At 41.3% G+C, this 20,867-nt stretch overlaps 1 protein-coding gene across 6 annotated transcripts in view; it reads left to right on the top strand.

The window, feature by feature from the left end:
- Positions 1–20,867, top strand: part of DMD (dystrophin) — a gene marked incomplete at both ends in the record, with an annotated part of 2,101,015 nt that overhangs the window by 1,978,937 nt on the left and 101,211 nt on the right. For all 6 annotated transcript variants that reach the window (XM_080719244.1, XM_080719243.1, XM_080719246.1 and 3 more), the window contains one exon: positions 6,022–6,096. In XM_080719244.1, the coding sequence (XP_080575370.1) occupies positions 6,022–6,096 (75 nt within the window). The remainder of the gene's footprint in view (positions 1–6,021; positions 6,097–20,867) is intronic.

Raw genomic sequence — 20,867 nt, 5'->3', positions numbered from 1 at the left:
TCAGATAATCCCTGCCCCTCCCTCCTGAAGTTTGCCAAATCTTGATATGAACTGTGAGATTTGGATGGAGTGTCTGACCTCATTTAAACCATTTGTTCTGAATTCTGAATAGAACCAGGAAAACTGGAAAGGAGAGTTGAATTTGGGGTCACAAGGAGAAGGATCTTGGTTTTATGCAAGAAGGAAGGTAGGAAATTAAATGAATGAGTTGAGGTAGTAAAAAAGAAGGAAGGATTAGGAAGAAAGAGAAAAAGAAGATAACCCTTGTGCCTCTAACTTCTACCAAGATGTCTGGTTGGCACATAGCTTGTACTCAACACTTTGGTCTAATTAAAGGAATAAAAGAAAATTTGGGTTTGGAGACTCAGCCCTTGGAAACAGCTACAGGCTGTTGTTAAGCAAAAAGTCATTGGCCCAAAGTACATTTCTGTGTTTCTCCATTGCTTGTTTTATTTTTATTTTATTTTATTTTATTTTTGGTGCTGTAGATTGAACCCAGGAGCATTCTACCTCTAAGCTACACCCCCAGCCCTATTTTTAGTTTGGAAATGGGGTTTTGCTAAGTTACTGAGTGCTTTGCTAAGTTGCTGAACCTGGCTTTGAACCCATGATTCTCCTGTTCTGGCCTCCCAAGTACTGGGATTACAGGCATGTGCCACCATTCCTGGCTACATTGCTTATTTTATAAAGAATCAAAGGTACTTATCAGTATGTATGAAGGAATTCCATACTAGCAAGCCCAGGAAAAATTTGATTTTACTGGTGAATGGTTTTATACCAATCTGGAGGGGACAACAGAAGTTATTTTGTGGATCAGTGCCACAATACAACACAATGGTGTTAGTGGTTTACCAAATATGAGGATTGTCGAATAAAATTTAGAAACACTCCCCACTTCTCCATTGCTACCATGCCCGGCTAAGAGGGTTTTTCAAAGAATGTTGCAGGCCCTCCATCCTTAGCAATGGTGCCCTAGGCCAAAGTCCAAACTGTCTATCAAGCTGCGGCTTGAGACCATCCTAAGAAGTATTAATGATGGTAAAAGAGAACAAAAAACAACCAAGACTCTTGGTGGAGAGAGGATGAAGGAAAATCAGAGGGACTCAGATAAATCAAGTTTCGCTCACCAGAGAAGAGGACCAGAGAAAAGTTAATTTGCTTTGAGAGGGAATCTGGACATGTAACCTTTCAAGATACTCTTAGGTGCTTTTAACTTACTCAGTAACTTTTCCTGTTGTTTATCAAAATGGGAGACCCATAAACATAACCTAGAGGTGAGTTTGTGGCCCACTTGGCTCTAATAGTCAATGAATAATCTCCTGAAAGCCCACAAAATGGAATGTAGAAACAGAAAAAATCCTACAAGTTTTATGTGGAGTTTATACTTGAAGTTTAATAACATAGAACAAGAACATCTATCCAAATGTATAATCAAAGACTCCATTGTACTTAAATGTCCATATCACTATGTTGGCTTTAATGCGTAGATCTGGAACGGACTTGAGATTCTGCATTTCTTTCTTATAAGCCCCTAAAAGTTGCTTGTGGTGTTGGTTCTTGAATCCCATTTTGCTCTCAAGGACTCGCATAGGGTCTCTTTGGTAGATGGAGGTGGCCGCCTATGATTAAAGGTAGCTGAGAGTTGCCTTTTTACCCATATTTTGGCTGCTAGGTTATAAAGAAAGCAAGGCTCAGAATAAGTTCTGTCATATACGAGCGTTTACTAGCCTGTGGACAAGAAATCTTACAACCTGTAGCAAAGGCCCAGTGAAATCACAGAGCTGCCTGTTTGAGTATTCACCTGAGAGGCCCACAGGCTGCACAGGCCACCCACAGACCTTGATCACAGTGGCGCTCGAAGTGTGCTATCTGGACCAGTAGTATGTGCATCGCCTGGAATTTTATTTAAATGCAGAGTCTTAGGACTTCCTCAGACCTACTGAATCAGAACATTTGGGGGGTAGGACCTGGGAAACCTGAGTTTTTAAACTAGCCCTCCAGGTAATTCATATGTACACTCGAGTTTGAGAAACATTGATCTCTTAGCAGGAGTCTGTCAATCATCTAATTGAATTCAGGCACCCAAGAAACCAATGAGCCGCAGCTTGATAGACAGTTTGGACTTTGGCCTAGGGCACCATTGCTAAGGATGGAGGGCCTGCAACATTCTTTGAAAAACCCTCTTAGCCGGGCATGGTAGCAATGGAGAAGTGGGGAGTGTTTCTAAATTTTATTCGACAATCCTCATATTTGGTAAACCACTAACATCATCAACACAAAAAGCCATCTAACATTAATTAGGATAATTAATGAAACCCCCGGTGTATTAAGAGCTAAATATAGCTGAAGCACTTACAGTGGCCGCCTCTGGAGTGAGACTTTTTGATTAATTGCTAGCCAGCCACCCCTGGAGTGTGCATTCCTGATTAAGACGACTGACCGTCTCTACAGTATAGCCTAAGCGAACACACTCATACATCATAGTATACTGTCCACGTGAGCGGTTTTTTAAACTCTTAAATTAACTTTCTTAAGGCATAATTTAAACACCATAAAATGCTTCCATTTTCAGAGTGCATTTGGAGTTGTGACAAACATACACACTCAATGTAACTACCATCCCAATTAAAATGTGCACTTTAATCACCTAGAAAATATCTTCAACATCCTTTAGTCCCTACCCCTACCCCACCTCAGGCCACCATCTGTCCTGTAGGTGAGTTTTGCCTATTCTGTGATCTCATATAACTGGAGTACTTAGCTTCATTTAAATGACCTTTGCAGACACATTTATATGTGTTTTGCAGGTCAATTTCTATTATTTCATCAATAGTAGTTACTTCCATTTATTGCAGGGTAGCATCCACTGTATAACTGTACCATACTTTGTCTATTATCCTGTTGGTTTGCTTCCAGTTTGGGGATATTGTGAATAAAGCTATTGTGGAGAGCTGGGCGTGGTGGGGCATGCTTGTAACCCCAGCGCTTGGGAGGCTGAGACAGGAGGATAGCACAATTTTGAAGCCAGCCTCAGCTACTTAGTGAGGCCCTCAGCAACTTAGTGACACCCTGTTTCCAAATAAAGTATAAAAAAGGACCGGGAGTATAACCTGGAGGTAGAAAGCCCCTGGGTTCCATCCCTAGTACCACACATACACACACACACACACACACACACACACACACACACACACACCAAAAAAAAAAAAAAAAGAAGGTGCTGTCAATATCCATGTGTACATCTTTTTGTGGACACATGATTTATTTCTTTAGAGTAAATATTTAGGAATAGAATATCTGGGTCATAGGACAGATGTATGTTTAATGGCATAAGAAGCTGCTAAGTTGATTTCCAAAGTTGCACTGGTTTCCATTCCCATCAGCAGTGTATGAGAATTCCAGTTGCTTCATAGCTTTGCCATTCTTTGGTGTTGCCGGCCTTTTCAAAGATTTTATGCTGAATAGTTTAAAATAAATTACAGACATTGTTTCCTTCCCCCTCATTTAAGTTTAGGCTTTTATGTTTGGTTTCTGCAAAGGCCACAAAGCTAATAATGTTGACCTAAGTGACTTAGATATGGATTAAATTAGTGCCCTTTCTGAACACCCCATTAGAACTGGTTTTATGGGTGCCATTTGATTATGGCATTTAGTCATGTTTGCCATTGTATTTTCGTTCATTCTCTTGTTCATTGGTGCATTGTCTGTCTGTTGATCCCCTAGCTGTATTAGTCCTGCTTTTTCGAAGGCAGTTGTATATTAAGTTGCTTGGAAATTTGACAGAAGCATGCAGCAGGGTTCTTATCTTCAAGGAGCTTTTGGAGCTGGCTTCCAGAAACATACATATATAGAAATACTAGAAAAGAACTGTAGCCTGGTTAATATCAAGGATTGTTGCTAGGTGACTTGAATCCTGGCTTGGTAGACAGATGAGTGAAGAAAACATAGAATATTGGGCTGGGAATGTAGCTTAGTGGGGCCTAAAATGTGTGAAGCCCTAGGTTTGGTCCCCAGAACCATACACACACACACGCACAGAAAGTTAATTAGATTCTTCAGTTGTTATTCTGTGCTGGATATTTGAATGATTGCACCTTAGAATAATAAAACTAGAAGCTGGATGTTGGTCAAAGAACATAAAACTACAGATAAGCCGGGCGTGGTGGTGCACACTTGTCATCCCCGCGCTTAGGAGATAGAGACAGGAGGATCGTGCAGGTTTGAAGCCAGCCGCGCTGGCTTAAGAGACCCTGTTTCCAAATAAAAAATATAAAAGTTGGTCTGGGTGTGTAGCTCATATCCCGGAGGTAGAAGGGTTCTATCCTCAGTATCACCAATAAAACAAAACAAAACAAAGCAAAAAAAACAAACCACAAATAATAGGTATAAGTTCAAGAAATCTATTTTATAGTATGGTGACTATAGCTAATGACAATATATTACATTTTTTTTTGTATGAGGGTTTGGGCATTCTGCCACCACACTAAACCCCAGCCTGATTGTATTTTTTTTTTTTTTTTGAAACAGGGTTTTGCTAAGTTGCCGAGGCTGGTTTTGAACCTGCTATTCTCCTGTCTCAGCCTTCCAAGTACTGTAATTACAGGTGTGAGCTACCACCCCTGGCTATTATATTCTTGAAAAAATGCTAAGAGAATGCATGTTAAATGTTCTCAGCACAGAAAATTATATCTTGCTATGAATATATACATCTTAAAACATGATGTTGTACATGGTAAACATATAAAATTTGTTATTGATTTTAGAAATAAAGAGTTAGGTTTATTTTAGTTTCAACTGATTTTTTAAATACATACACTTTAGGTAAAACGTTGCTCAAATGTTAACAGTACATATCTTACAGGTACAGGATGATGGATGATTTATTTACTCAGTTTTACATTTTCCACCAGGCGTGGTAGTGTATGTCTATAATCCTTGTACTTGGAAGGTTTAGAGAGGAAGATCACAATTTTGAGGCCAGCCTGGTTAATGCAGCAAGAGCCTGCTTCAAAATAAAAAATAAAAAGAACTGGGAGTGTAGCTCAGCGGTAGAGTGCCCTTGGGCTTAATACCCAGTAACACACACATACACTCGCGCACACACACACTTACACGGAAATTATATTTTCCTTTAATTTCTACATTTTCCTCATCAAATATGTATAATTCAGAACCAAAAGAATTGTGAATATTGCTCACTTGATTGTTTACCAAAGTTCTGATAGTTCTTACAGTAATGTATCCTTGGTTTTGTTATTCTTGTGCAGCAAAGATTCACTAAAATGGATCCAGATTATGGTCTACAAAAAAACCACAAAACAAACAAACAAATAAAAAAAAAAAGCCTAATGCCTGTCTTTTTTTCCCTCTTGGGAACAAGGACTTTATGAATGCTGGGCAGGCCCTGCCACGGTAGTCCTTCACAGAAATTAGCTTCACAGAACTTAGAAAAAGGCAAAGGAGTTCGGTTGCTTTTTTGGTTTGTTTTGTTTGTTTTTGTTTTTTGTGTTTTTGGTACCAGGGACATTTACCTCCTAGCTAGACCTCCAGTCCTTTTTTTAAATTTTGAAACAGAGTCTTGCTAAATTACTGACGGTCTCACTAAATTGCCATGGCTGGCTTGGAACCTGAGATTTTCCTATCTCAGTCTCCCAAGTATTGGAATTACAGGTGTGTACCACCATGCCCAGATGCTCTCTGTATTTTTTTTTTAATCTTGAAACCTTGTCTTGTTAACGTGCCCACGCAGCTGGACTTGAACCTGTGGTCCTCCTGTCTCATCTTTCCAAATACTAGGGTTACGGGCATCTGCCATGGTGCCCGGCAGCAAACAGATATTGTTTTCTTCAAGTCAGCATTTTACCTCTCAAAGCTTGAAGATTAGATGCAAACTTTTTTTTTTTTAATAGCATACTTTCTTTTGTGGTGGTTGTAGTTATTCACATCTCATCTGAGGGTTTTGATTATATTTTCTGATGAAGTAGCAAATAATCTTTGTCCCCTTCCTTTTTTTCCCTTCAGCCGACCTGAATAACGTCAGATTCTCAGCTTATAGGACTGCCATGAAACTCCGAAGACTGCAGAAGGCTCTTTGCTGTAAGTATTAACTGGTACTTGATGATTCTGATAGTTTTTCTTTGCTTAAAAAAAAAAGTGAATTGGGAATATTTTCACTTGGACAGGTGTGAAATAGCTGTCACGTTTCCCAATACAACAGTTTATTCTTTCAAGGATCTGTGGCTAGTGTTTACCTAGACTGTTTTACTATACTTCAAATTATTCCTGAGAATATTTCTCAGGCACTGATGTTAAATTGATAAGAATTTTTTGTTTTCTAATGAATGGTGTTGTGTATCTATAATTATCCTTCTGAAACTCCCATGATCTCCCCCTTTCTTGATTTCTCCTTCTTTTCGAGGGTATTTAGTATTAGATTATGACTATCTTATCTAAATCAAGTTCACAGATGTGTGTGGTTTATTGGAATGAATGCTTATGTACTGATGAGAGCCATGATAGAGAAAAGATGACTGGATTGCTTTTCTATTCTTTTTATCATATGTCTGTGGAGAATCCTGAATGTTATACAGGTCTGTCTGTCTTTCCACCAGATAGATAGTTTATGTATGTGTCTCTGTGATCAACAAAGTGAATTATGATGTCATATTGCCTGAGTGTCTATATGCATTGATATGCCCATGAAACAGGCACAGAACATGCCCAGGAATAACTTTTATTTTATTGGGAGATACTCAAGGTGTCTATAAAACCTGGAAACATAGACAATGTACATATAAAGTCATCAAGAATGTCCATGCTTTCTAAAAACACAAAGTGATATCATTTTTATTTTCAGGCTTGATGGGCACCAAGGAAAAGCAAAGAGACAATTTCAATGTCCTGTATTTAGTTGGGTGATCATGGAGGAATGGGGAATTGTGTGAACAGCTAGCTCTTTGAGGCGAGGTTTGCTTAAAGAGGTGATGTCTGAGCTAGGTGAGTGTAGAAGGGTAAATAGAGCTCACTTTTATTCTAATCAAAAGGAAGGTATTCTAATCAGAAGGAAGACTAACAATCTGAGACCTAAAGCCCAAAGAAAGTGTGATGTGCTTGGAAACTGAAAAGGATTCAGCATGGCGAAAGCACAGAATTCCAGGGAGAGTGATTGTGAAATATTAGGCTGGAGAGAGGAACAGGAGGCACATTGCAAAAGGCTTGTTAAACCCAAGTTAAAGAATTTAGAGGTCAGTGGGGAGCCATTCGAGAGATTTTGGCAAAGGGATGACATGATTGGATTTTCATTTAGAAAAATCATTCTGGCTGTGAAACAAAGTAAGGATGGAAGGACGGTGCAACTGACAGGAGAGGGACCTGTTGCAGAAATCAGAACCAGCAATATGGTGGCCTATATCAGCAAAGCCAGATGGAGAGGAGGGAGGAGAATTTAGAAATATTCAAGAGGTGGATCAGGTAGACCTTCATGCTTCATTTGATGTGGTGGGTGACAGGGAGTCAAGGAAGACGGTTTCTTGGCTCCAGGTACCAAGTATATGGTGGACTTGCCTGGTGGAGTAGGATATGAAGCTCTGGTACTCTGGAGAAACAGACAATATTTAGGAATCGTCAACATGTAGAGGCCTCGATTGTGCAGAAGATGAGATGGCTCAGGGAGCTGTAGAGTAAGAAGAGAAGAGTAGAAGAGAGGACAAAATTGGCAAGGAAGAAGAAGCTAGCTAGCTGAAGGACTGAGGAGGTCATTAGACACTTGAGAGTATTTATATGAATATGAGAAGAACTCGGGATGAGATCAGAATTATTGGCTCGAGGAGATGATAAAAGTGTCTTCTCAGCGTGTGGTGCTTGCTTCTAATCCCAGTACCTGGGAGGATGAAAGAAGAGGATCACAACTTTGAGGCCAGCCTCAGCAACTTAGTGAGATCTGATTTCAAAATAAAAATAATAAGTAAAGTTGGGGGTGTAGCTCAGAGGTAGAATGCCCCTGGGTTCAATTCCTAGTACCAATAAAAATAAAGTGAGTTTTTAAAGGATATGAACAGGCGGTCCAATGCCTGAGAGAAAAAAGAGATACCACTATAGTGGGGGGGGGGGGGTTCAGGTAACTAAGAAACAGTATCGTGAAGGTAAGGGATGCTCATGTCAAGGCTTCTGCTCTATGTATGGACTTGGAGAGTCCCTGTGATGCAGTTAGGGGTGGAAGGTTATAAAATCGAGGTTGGGTCTGTCTTGGTGGAGAACAAGAAAGAGGTCAAGTTGAACACCAATATTATGGCCCGTGGAATTGGTTGAGTGTTCTTCAGCAGCGCCAGTCTGAGGGGCGCAGTGTGTCTTCAGGCACATAACAACAGTCAGAGCTGGGTGCTTCTGTCCCAGGCTAGGCAGAGGGCAGCTGGACAAGAGAAACGAGGATCTGGGCTAGAGAGTGGTTCAAATGCTGGCTGTCAAATCCATGTTGGGTAACAGAAGCTTTGAATCGCAATAGATGCTGCCATTCAGGACACAGAGGCATCAATTCCAGGGAGGTAGAGGTCGTGAAGGAATTAAAGGCCAAGATGTTATCAGAGAGAAGCATCACTGAGCACTGTTTCAAAGGTGGCACAGTTCCCAGTGATTAGGTCCAGGACATGACCATTTAAGTGGCAGAAGTAGAGCGGGCATGCGTTTCCATGGAGACAAAATAGGAAGTTAAGTTGCTGAGAGGCTGGAGGGATGCACGTGTCACCCTTGAGTTGCCCATACTGGTGTTGTGAAATCAGAATTGACCAGAACTAGGGAAGAGAGAGGGGCCATGAACATTGGCCTCTGAGTGTTTAGGGAATAAAGGTGTTTCAGATGGGGGTCTCCAGAGGCTAACAAGATAGTCAAGGAGTTTTTGGCATATGGTGGTTCTTAACACGCGGAATATGGAAACGTCTTAGAAGTGGAATTTAGAAGGAGAGTGTGGGCCTTTCCTTTTCATCTTGGTATCCCCAGTGCTTAGCATTAAAGGTGACATTGAGTGGGGTTCAGTGTATTCTAATGGAAGAAATGCATGGATGAGAGTCATCCCAGGCTTCTATTACCTTAGCACTTATAGCGTGAAGTTATTATGTCCAGCTATATAGCTGCCGATTTGAAGTGTGTGTGTGTGTGTGTGTGTGTGTGTGTGTGTGTGTATGTATGTATGTTTGTGGTACTGGGTATTCAACCCAGGGAAACCCAGTCTTTCTTGCTTATTTACTTATTTACTTATTTATTTGGAAACAAAGTCTTACTAGGTTTCTGAGGCTCATTGAGTTGTTGAGGCTGGCTTTGAACCTGTAATCCCCCTGTCTTGGCCTTCCGAGTATTGGGATTACAGGTGTGCACCATCACATCCTGCTTGAAGTGGCTTTTCTTTTCTTTTTTGTTTTTTTTTGGTGGTACTGGGGTTCCTGGAAGCCCTTCTCCGGGCTACACTCCCAGACCTACTTTTTTACATTTTTTTATTTGGAAACAGGGTCTCTTAAGACAGCGTGGCTGGCTTCAAACCTGTGCGATCATCCTGTCTCCGCCTCCCAAGCGTGGGGATTACAAGCATGGGCCACTACGCCCAGTTTGAAATGGCTTTTAAAAGACTCCTTAGAGCTGGGTGTGGTGGCGCATGCTTCTATGTATCCCAGCATTCGGGAGGCTGAGACAGAAGGATCGTGGTTTGCAGATAGCCTCAGCTACTTAGTGAGGCCCTCTGCAACTCAGTGAGACCCTGTTTCGAAACAAAGAATAAAAAAATAGGTCAGGGGGGCTGGGCATGGTGGCGCACGCTTGTAATCCCCGCGCTTGGGAGGCTGAGACAGGAGGATCGCACAGGTTTGAAGCCAGCTTCAGCTACTTAGTGAGGCTGTCAGCAACTTAGTGAGACCCTGTTTCCAAATAAAATATTAAATAGGTCAGGGAATATAGCCCGGAGGTAGAAAGCCTCTGGGTTCCACCACCACCACTAATTAATAATAATAATAATAATAATATAATTATTAATATTATAATTATAATTATTATTATTATTATTATTATTATTATTGTTATTATTACAGGAGGTGTAGCTTGGAGGTCGAATGCCCCTCAGGCCTAGGATTTCCTTTGGGACCTGTTAATGTACCTTAGCAGCCACAAAGCCAATCGGGGTAGAGTGGAGTCAGGGGGCGGGATGGAGAAAGTGTATTTTTTCTTCTTCTGTCCCTGCCCCATCCCAGAGGTACTGCTTTCTTTTGATAAAAGAATTAATGAACTAGTTATTATAAAGTATTATAGCATATTCCTCTAAGATCCCACAAGTTCAAAAGAGATAACCAGCTATTCCAGGTTATACTATGAAAAAGCTCAGAAACAGAATAGGTGGAAATGTTCACATCTTATATAGATCATTCCTTTCTATAACAATACTTTTGAGCCCAAGTTTAGACATTATTCAGTTCACATCTTTGTTTTATTTAGTTTTCCTGATGAAAAATAATTTCTGCTCACTTGTGTTTGTCATTTCAATTTGTTAAAATTTCTAACAAACATCTGAGAACTTGGGGTATTTGATATCATAAAAAATGTTGGCCATTTGCAGTGAAATCCTTATACTAAGTTAAACTCTGAAGGCAGAATGATTTCTTTGCATTTCACTTTTAAACAGATTTGAAATTCTCAGCATTTCTTTTTGAAGTGTAACATTTTCACATTTGACAAAAGTTCAAGGATAGCAAAATTAGGGTTTATTTATCTAAATTAGGCACCAAGTTGTCAAGAATGAGAGGATGGTACCATGCTTAGTAAAAATACCAAGTGAAGAGGTTCCCCAAGTCCTTTTATTATTGAAAACATGTGTGGTCCCATTACTTGGTAACCTTTCAGTAGGTGATTTAAGAAACCCCTCTTAATTTTCTGTTTTGCTTAAATTTATCTTGCACCCTTTTGTCATTACTATGCCTGCGAATCCATGATAAAGGGCTATTGTCTGCAGTCCAGGCAAATCAAACTCGCCCTGGCTGGCTTTTTCTCCTCGAAGGTCACTTTTACTAACTCTTACTTTAATGGAAATTAATGATGTTATCTCCGTGATTTCCTGATGCCAATGAAGAGTTAGAATTTCAGATGCTTTCAAAAATAGGCACCACCACCTCTATTAAGCACCTGATCTTATTTTTTTTCATTTCCCTATCAAAGTTTCAGTATTGCAGAATACCAAGTAGCACACAGTTTTATCCACTTTAGGGAATTTGCTACTTAAGTCAAGAGCATCACCATTGGCCTATAATGTCCCTGGTTTGTAATCGGTTTAATGTTGCATGGCTCCGTAGTGCCTTGTGATGCATTGTGAATGAAAATTAAACTCGATAGAAAAACAGAGACAAAGAGAAAATCTTGGTAAGTAGGATTTAGAAGCCGGTTCATGTGGCTGATACCCTGGTGAAAGTTATGAAAGAAGATAATCTAAGCTTTTTCTTTCCCCTTCTGTGGTTCTCATGTCATTCCCTAAGTGTGTGGCTTCTAAAATTAAAAATACAGCCAGTTCCTAAAGCAGAAGTAAAACTGCACTTAACAAAGCAAAGTATATTTAGTTTATTAGTGTGTGGGGGTTGGAGAGAGCCCAAACCATAGGGCTAAATATACTACAGTTGATAAATGTGGCACATAATTCTGCAAACAACAAGAAATGGGGAATAATTTGCCTCTGTTCAGCAACTAAATCACACAGTCTAGAGATTCGATAGAGCTTGGAGCTGCCTCAACAAAGTCAAAACTTCTGGACTTTCCATGACACAACAGGTGAAAAACATGTGTCCCCTTCTAGGTCAATGCATCTGGCCTTTGATAGTATGCTAAGGGTGGCATTAGACAGGGCCCACAGCAGTACGGCTCACATACCTGCAGTCTCTTGTCAGAACAGGCTGTGTACGATTGCACAACAGATTTAAAGATAGGATATGTACCCACAGCCACAGGCTGCCTCATAACCAGTGACTCCTAGAGGCAGTAGAGGTTTTTTTTGTCCCATATTCACAAGATAGCCTTTTTTTTTTCATGTACTATGAGTTCGTTTTCACATAGCTTAGAGGCCATGTTTCTGTTATTTCAGAATTCAGGATATCTTGTGATAGCCAGGTGTGATGGACCATGCTTGTCAGTCCCAGTACTTGGGAGGCTGACACAGGAGGATCACAGATTTGAGGATATCCTCAGCAATGCAGTGAAACTCTTACCAACTTAGCTAGATCCTATTTCAAAATAAAATGAAATAAATAAGATAGGGCTGGGGATGTAGCTCAATGGTTGAACATCCCTGGGTTTAATACCAGTAAAACACACACACACACACACACACACACACACACACACACGCACACACACACACACACCTTGTGAACATAGCCAAATTAATTTCGCTAGTTTATGTCATTTGACATATAGAGGTACCCCTTAGAGAGGTTTTCTGTAAGAATGGATAGAACCAGCCTTGTGTCCCAGAAGAAATATTGTAGTCCTGTTTAAAATTGTACAGTACTGGGCGTGGTGATACACACCGGTAATTCTAGTACTTGGGAGGCCAAGATAGGAGGATCAGAGAAGTTCAAGAACAGCCTCAGCAACTTAGTGACACCCAGTTTGCAAATAAAAAATAAAAAGGACTAGGGGTGTAGCTTGGAGGTAGAATGCCTGGGGGTTCAATCCCCAGGACCACAAAATAACTCAAAGGTGTCCAGTGCCCATTAGCTGCATTCTAGGTGGAGGGGCTGGCCCGTGCCGATGATGCCGAGCTGTCAAAGAATGTCTTGTAGAGTTCATTCTCCTGTAATCATTGGTTGCATTTTCTAGTTTTTCTAGGCAGCTTGCCATCCTTAGCCTTCTACCTAAAATTAGATGGCCTCAAAGCGTTCTTGGACCGGGAGGTCTTTTTCAGCAGATTATCCTTTGTCATTGAAAGCAAATTCTACCTGCCAACGATTCCTAGCCCGGCTTCTAATACCCACCAATTTCTTGTATTTCAACAGTCCAGTGCTTTGTCCACCAGACACGGTGCTGCTGAGAACTAAGATGATTACTGTAACTAGAAAATGAATTGGAGACATGAAAATGTGGTCTTCTCGGCTAAGATCCTATGATTAGTAGTCACTAGTAAAATGGACTGTGATTTGAGTATGGCACAGAAATTGCCACAGCCCAGCCATATCAAATTTCTGGCTTTTCAGTCTCAGGAAAGTAGGCCCATCAAATTAAGCTTAATTCTTTTTCAGGGATCCAAATGTTGTATTTTTATTCTACCTACTTCACAACTTTTTACACACAGCAATGGACAGAAAGCTATATGTTTTAAGGTATAATAGGACAGATGAAGATATATAGCAGATTTTTTTTTGCCATATACCTAATACATTTTTTTTAAAGTTCAGTTAGTGGCTCTGGTCTTCATTCAGATTGTTACAAATCATTGTTCTGGGTAAATACTTTCCAACACAGATGCTTAAAAGGGTTAGAATAGGCACATTCACGTTGCTCCGTGGAGGCGTGTCATCCCGTCTCCTTATTCATTGTGGGAATGCTCACTGATTGCCCCCTTTAAAGGACGAGGAGGTTTTTATCAGAATTCTTCACCCCCAAAAGGCAGAGTTAAAACTAAGATCATTAGGCACCAAAATTATGTTAGACCCCCTTTTGTGGCACTGGGGGTTGAACCCAAGGGCATTTTACCTCTGAACTGTACTTTTCAGCCTCTTTTATTTTTTGTTTTGAAACCACGGTCTTGCTAGATTGAGGAGAGCCTCACTAAATTGCTGAGGCTGGCCTCAAACCTGGACTCCTCATTTCTTAGCGTCCCAAGTATGGGGATTACAGGTGTGCCCCGTCACACACTCCCATCACCCGGCTTGATTTCCCTTTTGAAAAATCTATTCGGTGACTTCCTTACTCTGTACAACAACCTCACCTTTCCTCCTTTACCATTCATTTCAATTCAAAACCTTCCTACCACAAACACAGAATATATCTCTAAATTCAGCAACTGGGCTAGTCTTTGTTTATCTGGTAACAAAATAAGACAAGCCCAAGCTTCCCTTTAGTTTGTTTCCAGTGGGAACAGATCAGATTGGATCAGTATAGAGAAATTGGGCTCTTCTGCATTCTAGGCCACAAAACATTTATGACAGCCCCAAATAGGTTAGGTGTAGGGAAGGAGTAATCCATTAATCCAGTTCATTGATCCCCGTGGAATCCTTGTGCTTACGTTCCATCTAACAACCCTAGTATCTTACTTTGGTATATTACTAGCCTTTCCAGATTTTATTTGTAGCCCCGTCCAGCAACTCTAGGTTTGGCATTGAATAAGAACATTGTAAAATAGTAAACACCTGTAAGTTTCCCACTTGAATTATCCTTTTAATTTAATTGCTCTCCCAGGTAGAGTCCATTTGTCAAAAGTGAGAGTTGCACAGTCTCCTTTGGTTCGGAACTCCACCTGCAGGCCAGCGGGAGCGGAGCTCAGCCGAAGGAGGATTGGAGCTGACTTCAGATTTTACTAAGACCATCAAGGAATTAAATTTCTCTCCACCCTTCTATCAGTTTGCAGTCCCCCAGCTCAGACTCGAGCTCTGTCATTTCCCTCTGCAAGTAGAAGGTTGTATTATCAGTTGCCAATTTCAAAGCCTGTGGTGCTGTGTGTGTGTGTGTGTGTGTGTGTGTGTGTGTGCACGCGCGCGCGGTACTGAGAATTGAACCCAGTTTAGTTTTTATTTGGAAACAGTCTCACTAATTTGTGGAGGGTCTCAGTAAATTGCTGAGGCTGGCTTCAAACCTGTGATCCTCCTGTCTCAGCCTTCTGAGTACTGGGATTCCAAGCATATGTCATTACACCCATTATACCCAGTTACTGTGTTACTTTAAACCAAAGACAGGTTGGTGACCAGCACCATTGACTTTTATCCCTTTTATCAGAATAATTTTTTTTGGTACTGAGGATTGAACTCAGGGTCTTCTACCTCCCAGCTATTTCTCCAGCCCCTTTTCCTTTTTATTTCAAAACAGGGTCTCCCTAAGTTTCTGAGGCTAGCCTTGAACCTGCTCTGTTCTTGTCTCCACCTCCCATGTGTGGGAATTGCTCATGTGAACCACCACCACTGGCCACCACTGGCTCATCTTTTTTTCTTTCCAAATTATGCCTCAGCCACAGTTTTACCTAAGAATGCATTGGGGCCTCTTAAATACTCTTACTTCTGATGCAAACTGCAATACTGGTGGCAGCTAGACAATTCAGTTACTAAAGAGGACTCACGAGACCCAAGTGATAATGTTTACAAATCTATGGCTCAGGAACAGGACATAATATACCAACAAAAGGGATGTGCCACAGCCTGTTTGGGTGCTGAGAGGCCAGGTATAAGCTCCAGTTGCCCCCTCTCTGCAAGGGCTTCATCAAGATGCACTCTGTCTCTTGGACCAAGATCCACTGATGTAGCTGGAGGTGTGGCCCCATGCCTGTAATCCCAGTACTTGAGAGGCTAAGACAGGAGGATCACAGGTTCAAGAACAGCATGTGATAACTTAGTGAGACCCTATTTCAAAATAAAAAAAAATTAAGATGCAGTTTAGTTGTTGAATGCTCCTTGGTTCAATCCCTAGTACCACTTTTTTCAAAAAAGAACTATTGATGTTCTCACAAAACACCTTGGAAACCAGGGAAGACAAATTGGTGTCTCTGCTAGGATTTCTTACATCCTGCTGGTCGCCTATGCATTTTCTCCCTATGTAGCTGGCCTCAAAACCCTGTGGCCTTCACAGGTCTCAGCGAGACCAGGCAAAAATGGTCATTGTTCCTGTTAGCAATAAACAGTGGCAAGGACCTGTAACCCATGGTTACACATCAGCACAGTAAGCTACTTCTATTTATTGCTTTCACTACCGTGCAGTGGGATATTTTAGCAAAACATCTCAGGTTAACCTAGAATTAACCCTCTGAGCACAGTTGAGGTGTGGATTTACTTGTCAAGTTATTGGGCAGTCTTCAGATTGGGAAGTAGATAGGCTAAGAGTCACCTGTCCTCTGCCCCCATACATACCCTAGCTCACATTTGCATCTGGGGATAAAGGAGACTCAGACATGGCTATTTATTGACATTTTTGTGATACTGGGGATTGAATCTAGGGGGGCATTCTAACTCTTAGATATACCTCAGCCCTATTTTAATTAGCTAACTCATTCATTGATTTAGTATTGGGGGTTGAATCATAGGACAGCCTACCTATGAGCTACACCCCCATCCCTATTTTATTTTTAATTCGAAACAGGGTCTCGTTAGGTTGTTGAGGGTCTTGCTAATTTGCATAGGCTGGCCTCGAACCTGTGATCCTCCTGTCTCAGCCCGGCAAGTACTGGATTACGAGTATTGCGCCATCATCCCTGGCTAGACATGACTATTAAAAAAATGTCAAGAGAAAATGGGAGGCAAGGTTGAGAAGTGCTCTTCCAGAGAAAGAAAACTTGTATTTGTTTGCATTTATTAGATCTCCCCACAAAATCAGAGATCAAAGTCCTAACCACCTAGTACCTCAGAATATGCCATTGATTGGAAATAAGACCACTGCAGATCTTATTAGTTCAGATGAGGTCCTCTCTAGCTGGATTTGCAAGAACTAGGCTGCGGGGCCCCATCTGGTCAGATACGTTTGTCCCTATCTTTCAGTCTCTGGGTTCTTGGCAGTGCAGTGGTTTTCCTTCATCCTTAAGTGAAAGCTGCACTTAGAATGGCGAGATATTGTTAGAGGGTGATAATCTCTCCTAATTGTTACAGGGTGGTGCTCTTTCCCTCCATTCTTGCTTTTCCCGAGAGAAATGTTTTAAATAGCAACTACAAATCGGGGAGCAGAAGTGGTTTATTTGAGGAGGTGGAGGTGCAGTTTAAGAGAAGGACACGACAAAGGGCTTATGTTCTGGGGAAAAGGTCTGCAACAGTCCTTCTTCTGGAGTGAAAATTTAAGGGCAAGTCATCCAGTGGAGAGATTTCTTCAGTCTGGAAGCCTTCTCCTCCTGTATATGCGTTTGGGAAGGTCACTGTTCCTTTTCATGCCACCATTTAGTGTGTCCAATGCTGTTTGGGACATGTTGGAAATTTTCCCATCCAAGGCTGTCTAAGTGAAACTCTGCAAGAGAGTTGGAGTGAGACGACGCCCTGCACTTCTTTAACCTCAGGGCAGTCCTGTCTTTGCATTCTTAAGGGCCTTCTTAACTTTCCCTCAGGTCCCTCCCAGTCTTGCCCTGACCTGCTCATTTCGGTCTAGCTACCTAACAGTACTAATAACAGTCTCCTCTTCCCACAATTACCTTCTGCGGCCTGAGCAAGAGAAGTCAGCAAAGACCATTACCACGTATGGCAGAGGATCTGCTTGTAAACCTGTGTTTCGTAGACACAGCAGGACTGTTTTGTCCCTATCACTAATCAACTTTTGGCGGTTCTCTTTTTTCTCCCAATATCGTCATTAGCATGGAATGTAAAAGGGGTTTTCTATTCTCTAATTCAGTGAGAATACCTTCTGCCTTCCCATATGTACCTCCATGAAAAATCAGAAAACCTGATGTCCCGCCCTAACACCCAAAGCAGATCTCCATATCTCTGGTCTCCATTTGCTCAACTGCAAAACCATTCTAAAGATGCCTTCTAGCTGTGAAAGTCTATGATTCTGGCTGCGTGTGGAGGCTCATGCCGGTAATCCCAGCACTTGAAAGGCTGAGACAAGAACATTGCAGATTCAAGGTTAGCCTCAGAAAATTAGTAAAATCTTCAGCAATTCTGGGAGATCCTGTTTCAAAACAACAAAAGGGCTGAGGGAATAGTTTTAGGATAGAATGCTCCTGATTCAATCCCCAGTACAAAGTTCTTTTTTATTTTAAAGTCTATGATTCTGTAAAAGAGAAAAACGACTAAAAATCAATCCCTCCTTTGTGGCATACATATAAAAGTGTTGAGTTGTCTTTGGAGCCTAGAAGTTGACTGGAGCAACCAGGGTGCCAGAAACCATTAGTGGGATCCAGTGCTTAATCCCTCCTTCACTTCGCCTGCTTTTTGTACAATAAAGCACACTCTAAGCCAGGCGTGGTGGTGTAGGCTTATCAGCCCAGTGTTTGGGAGGCTGAAACAGGAGGACCTCAGGTTTGAAGACTGCTTCAGCAATAAAAGAAGATCCCAGCAACTTCCGAAGACCGGGTTTCAAAACAAAACATAGAAAGGTCTGGTGATGTAGTTCAGAGGTAGAAAGCTCCCAAGTTCAATCTCTAGTACCACCAAAACAACAAACAAACAAACAAAAAATCTGTAGGGCCAGTTTTTGTGTTCTGTCTCTACCTTTCCTCACAGCCCTCTTACCTTCCTACTATTCTTTAATGGCAGCATACCAGCCTCTTCCATTAGAATGTTTTTGAGAGGCCTTGTTATAATGCTTAGGGTTTTTTTTTTGTGGGGGGGGGTCTGGTGATGGAACCCAGGGGCATTCTACCTCTGAGTTACACCTCCAGCCCTATGTTTTATTCTTTATTTTGAAAAAAGGGTCTCACTAAGTTGCAGAGGGCCTCACTAAGTAACTGAGGCTGTCCGTGAACCGCAATCCTCTTCTGGTCTCAGCCTCCCGAATGCTGGGATTACAAGTGCCACCACGCCCGGGTTTATAATGCTTAGGTTTTGAAATAGCTTTAAAAATATTTCCCTAGTAAATATACTAAAGGGTGTGTGTGTGTGTGTGTGTGTGTGTGTGTGTGTGTGTGAGAGAGAGAGAGAGAGAGAGAGAGAGAGAGAAAGAAATGGAAAGTCCTAGCTTGAGGAAAAAAAGGGTAGATTCACCAGACTGTGTCTGCTGGTTGCTTCTTGAAACTTTGAGAAATTTCCAATTATTGTGTTTAAAGATTTATCAAAAACTCTCCATGTGAGCTGGGCTTGGTGGCACACATGCCCATAATCCCAGTTACTTGAGAGGCTGAGGCAATAGGATGGTAAGTTGAAGGCCAGCCTGGGCAACTTAGCAAGACCATGTCAAAATAAAAATAAAAAAGGCTAGGAATATAGCTCAGTGTTAGAGCGCCCCTGGGTTCAATCCCCAGTATAGGAAAAATAAAGTCTGCATGTATTCTTGAAGATATTCATTTTGGTCAGATGTGGGGGCACAAGCCCATAATTCTAGGACTTGGGAGGCTGAGACAGGAGGATCTCAAGTTTGAGGTTACTTTTCTGCAATTTAGCAAACCTCATTTCAAAATTAAAAATCAAAAAAGGGTCGGGGGTGTAGATAGGGGCATAGAGTACCTCTGGGTTCATCTCTAGTTACCAAAAAAAGAAAGAGATGCTCATTTTGAGCAGGAAGTGTATGTCCAGGTTGCATTTTAATTGTCCCTGTTGTCTTCAGATCCTCCGTAGCATGAACAATGTGTACGTAAATAGAAGCCTTTTAAAAATTGTTCAATGAAACCAAAATTGTGTTTGATATACTTGTTTTGGGAAATAGGTTATTCAATCTTCTGTGATAAATTATTCTCATGTTTGACCACATCCGGTGTTAGCTGAACACGCTGCACAGTATTTCTCTCCTGTGTGGTCTTTTGCTTCTTTTATTTCAGAACAATTGCTTTGCTCCCCTCTGGAGCTATTTATATTCCATAGTTTCTGTTCTGTGTGTTACCCATTCACCTGTGCGGAGATGAGAGGAGACCCAATAAAATGAAACCCACAGAACTTTGCGCTTTCTTGTTTCCATCACATTAGACTTAATAAAAAAAAAAAAAGGAGCCTAAACATAATTCTCACTCTGTACTTCTTACATCCTTGAATCTGAAGCAAAATTGTTACAACAAAGAAAAGAAAAACTTCCAACTACCCGTAGCTTTCTTGAATATGTAAAGGAACATGTGGGGAATATTGGTAATTAGAAGACATCCATTCCTCTCACCCAACAGCGGCACTGATGTGCTGTATTTCTAAATGGTATCATGACCTGGACTTGCAAATTTGTCTTCTGAGGAAGTCAAGGACACAAAAGAGACAATGAAAGTTTCGGGTGTACCTCTTTTTCTCCAGCCTCTCATGTAGTCCTGATTTCACTTCTCCCTCCCCACCCCTTTTCCACTGGGGATTGACCCCAGGAGCATTCTATCCTGCAGATAAACCTCTAGCCTATTTTATTATTTTTATTTTGAAACAGGGTCTCACCAAGTTGCTAAGGGTGGCCTCAAACCTATGATCCTCCTGTCTAAGTATCCCAGGTACTGGAATAACAGGCATGGGCCACCACTCCCTAATTATACCATTATTATTATTAATTCTTCATCTTTTTGTCCACCTGGCTCCTTCACAAATCAGTCTCTACCTTGTGTTCCTATCTCCCACTTCAAACAGTCTCAGATTCAACCAAAAGAGGTCATTTCTTTATCTTTAGAGTATAGGCATGAATGTTTTAGTCAGTGATGGACTGAATATGACAGTGGGCCCGTAAGGTCACTCCACCTGATGATGGCAAGTTGCCATTGTGTAAGTACACTCAATGGAGTTCACACAACAATGAAATCACCTGATGTGCCTTTTTTTTTTTTTTTTTCCAAAATACAATTTCAACATAAGCAGTGAACAGTTTATTTGAGGTACTGGGGGATTGAATCTAGGGGCATTCTACCTCTGAGTTACACCCCAAGCCTTTTTTATTTTGAAACAGGTTCTCACTAAATTACTGAGTCTGGCCTTGAACCTGAGACCCTTTTGTCTCAGCCCTGCAAGTACTTGAAATTACAAGTGTGCACCACTATGGCCAGCTTCACAACTCTTCGTGGGTTGTAGCTCAGTAATAGAGTGCTTGCCTAGTGCCCATAAGGCCCTAGATTC

Source organism: Muscardinus avellanarius (assembly GCF_963383645.1).
Source record: "Muscardinus avellanarius genome assembly, chromosome: X".
Taxonomy (NCBI): Eukaryota; Metazoa; Chordata; class Mammalia; order Rodentia; family Gliridae; genus Muscardinus; species Muscardinus avellanarius.
Note: the sequence above shows the minus strand (reverse complement) of the source record. Positions and strands in the feature narration are given on the sequence as shown.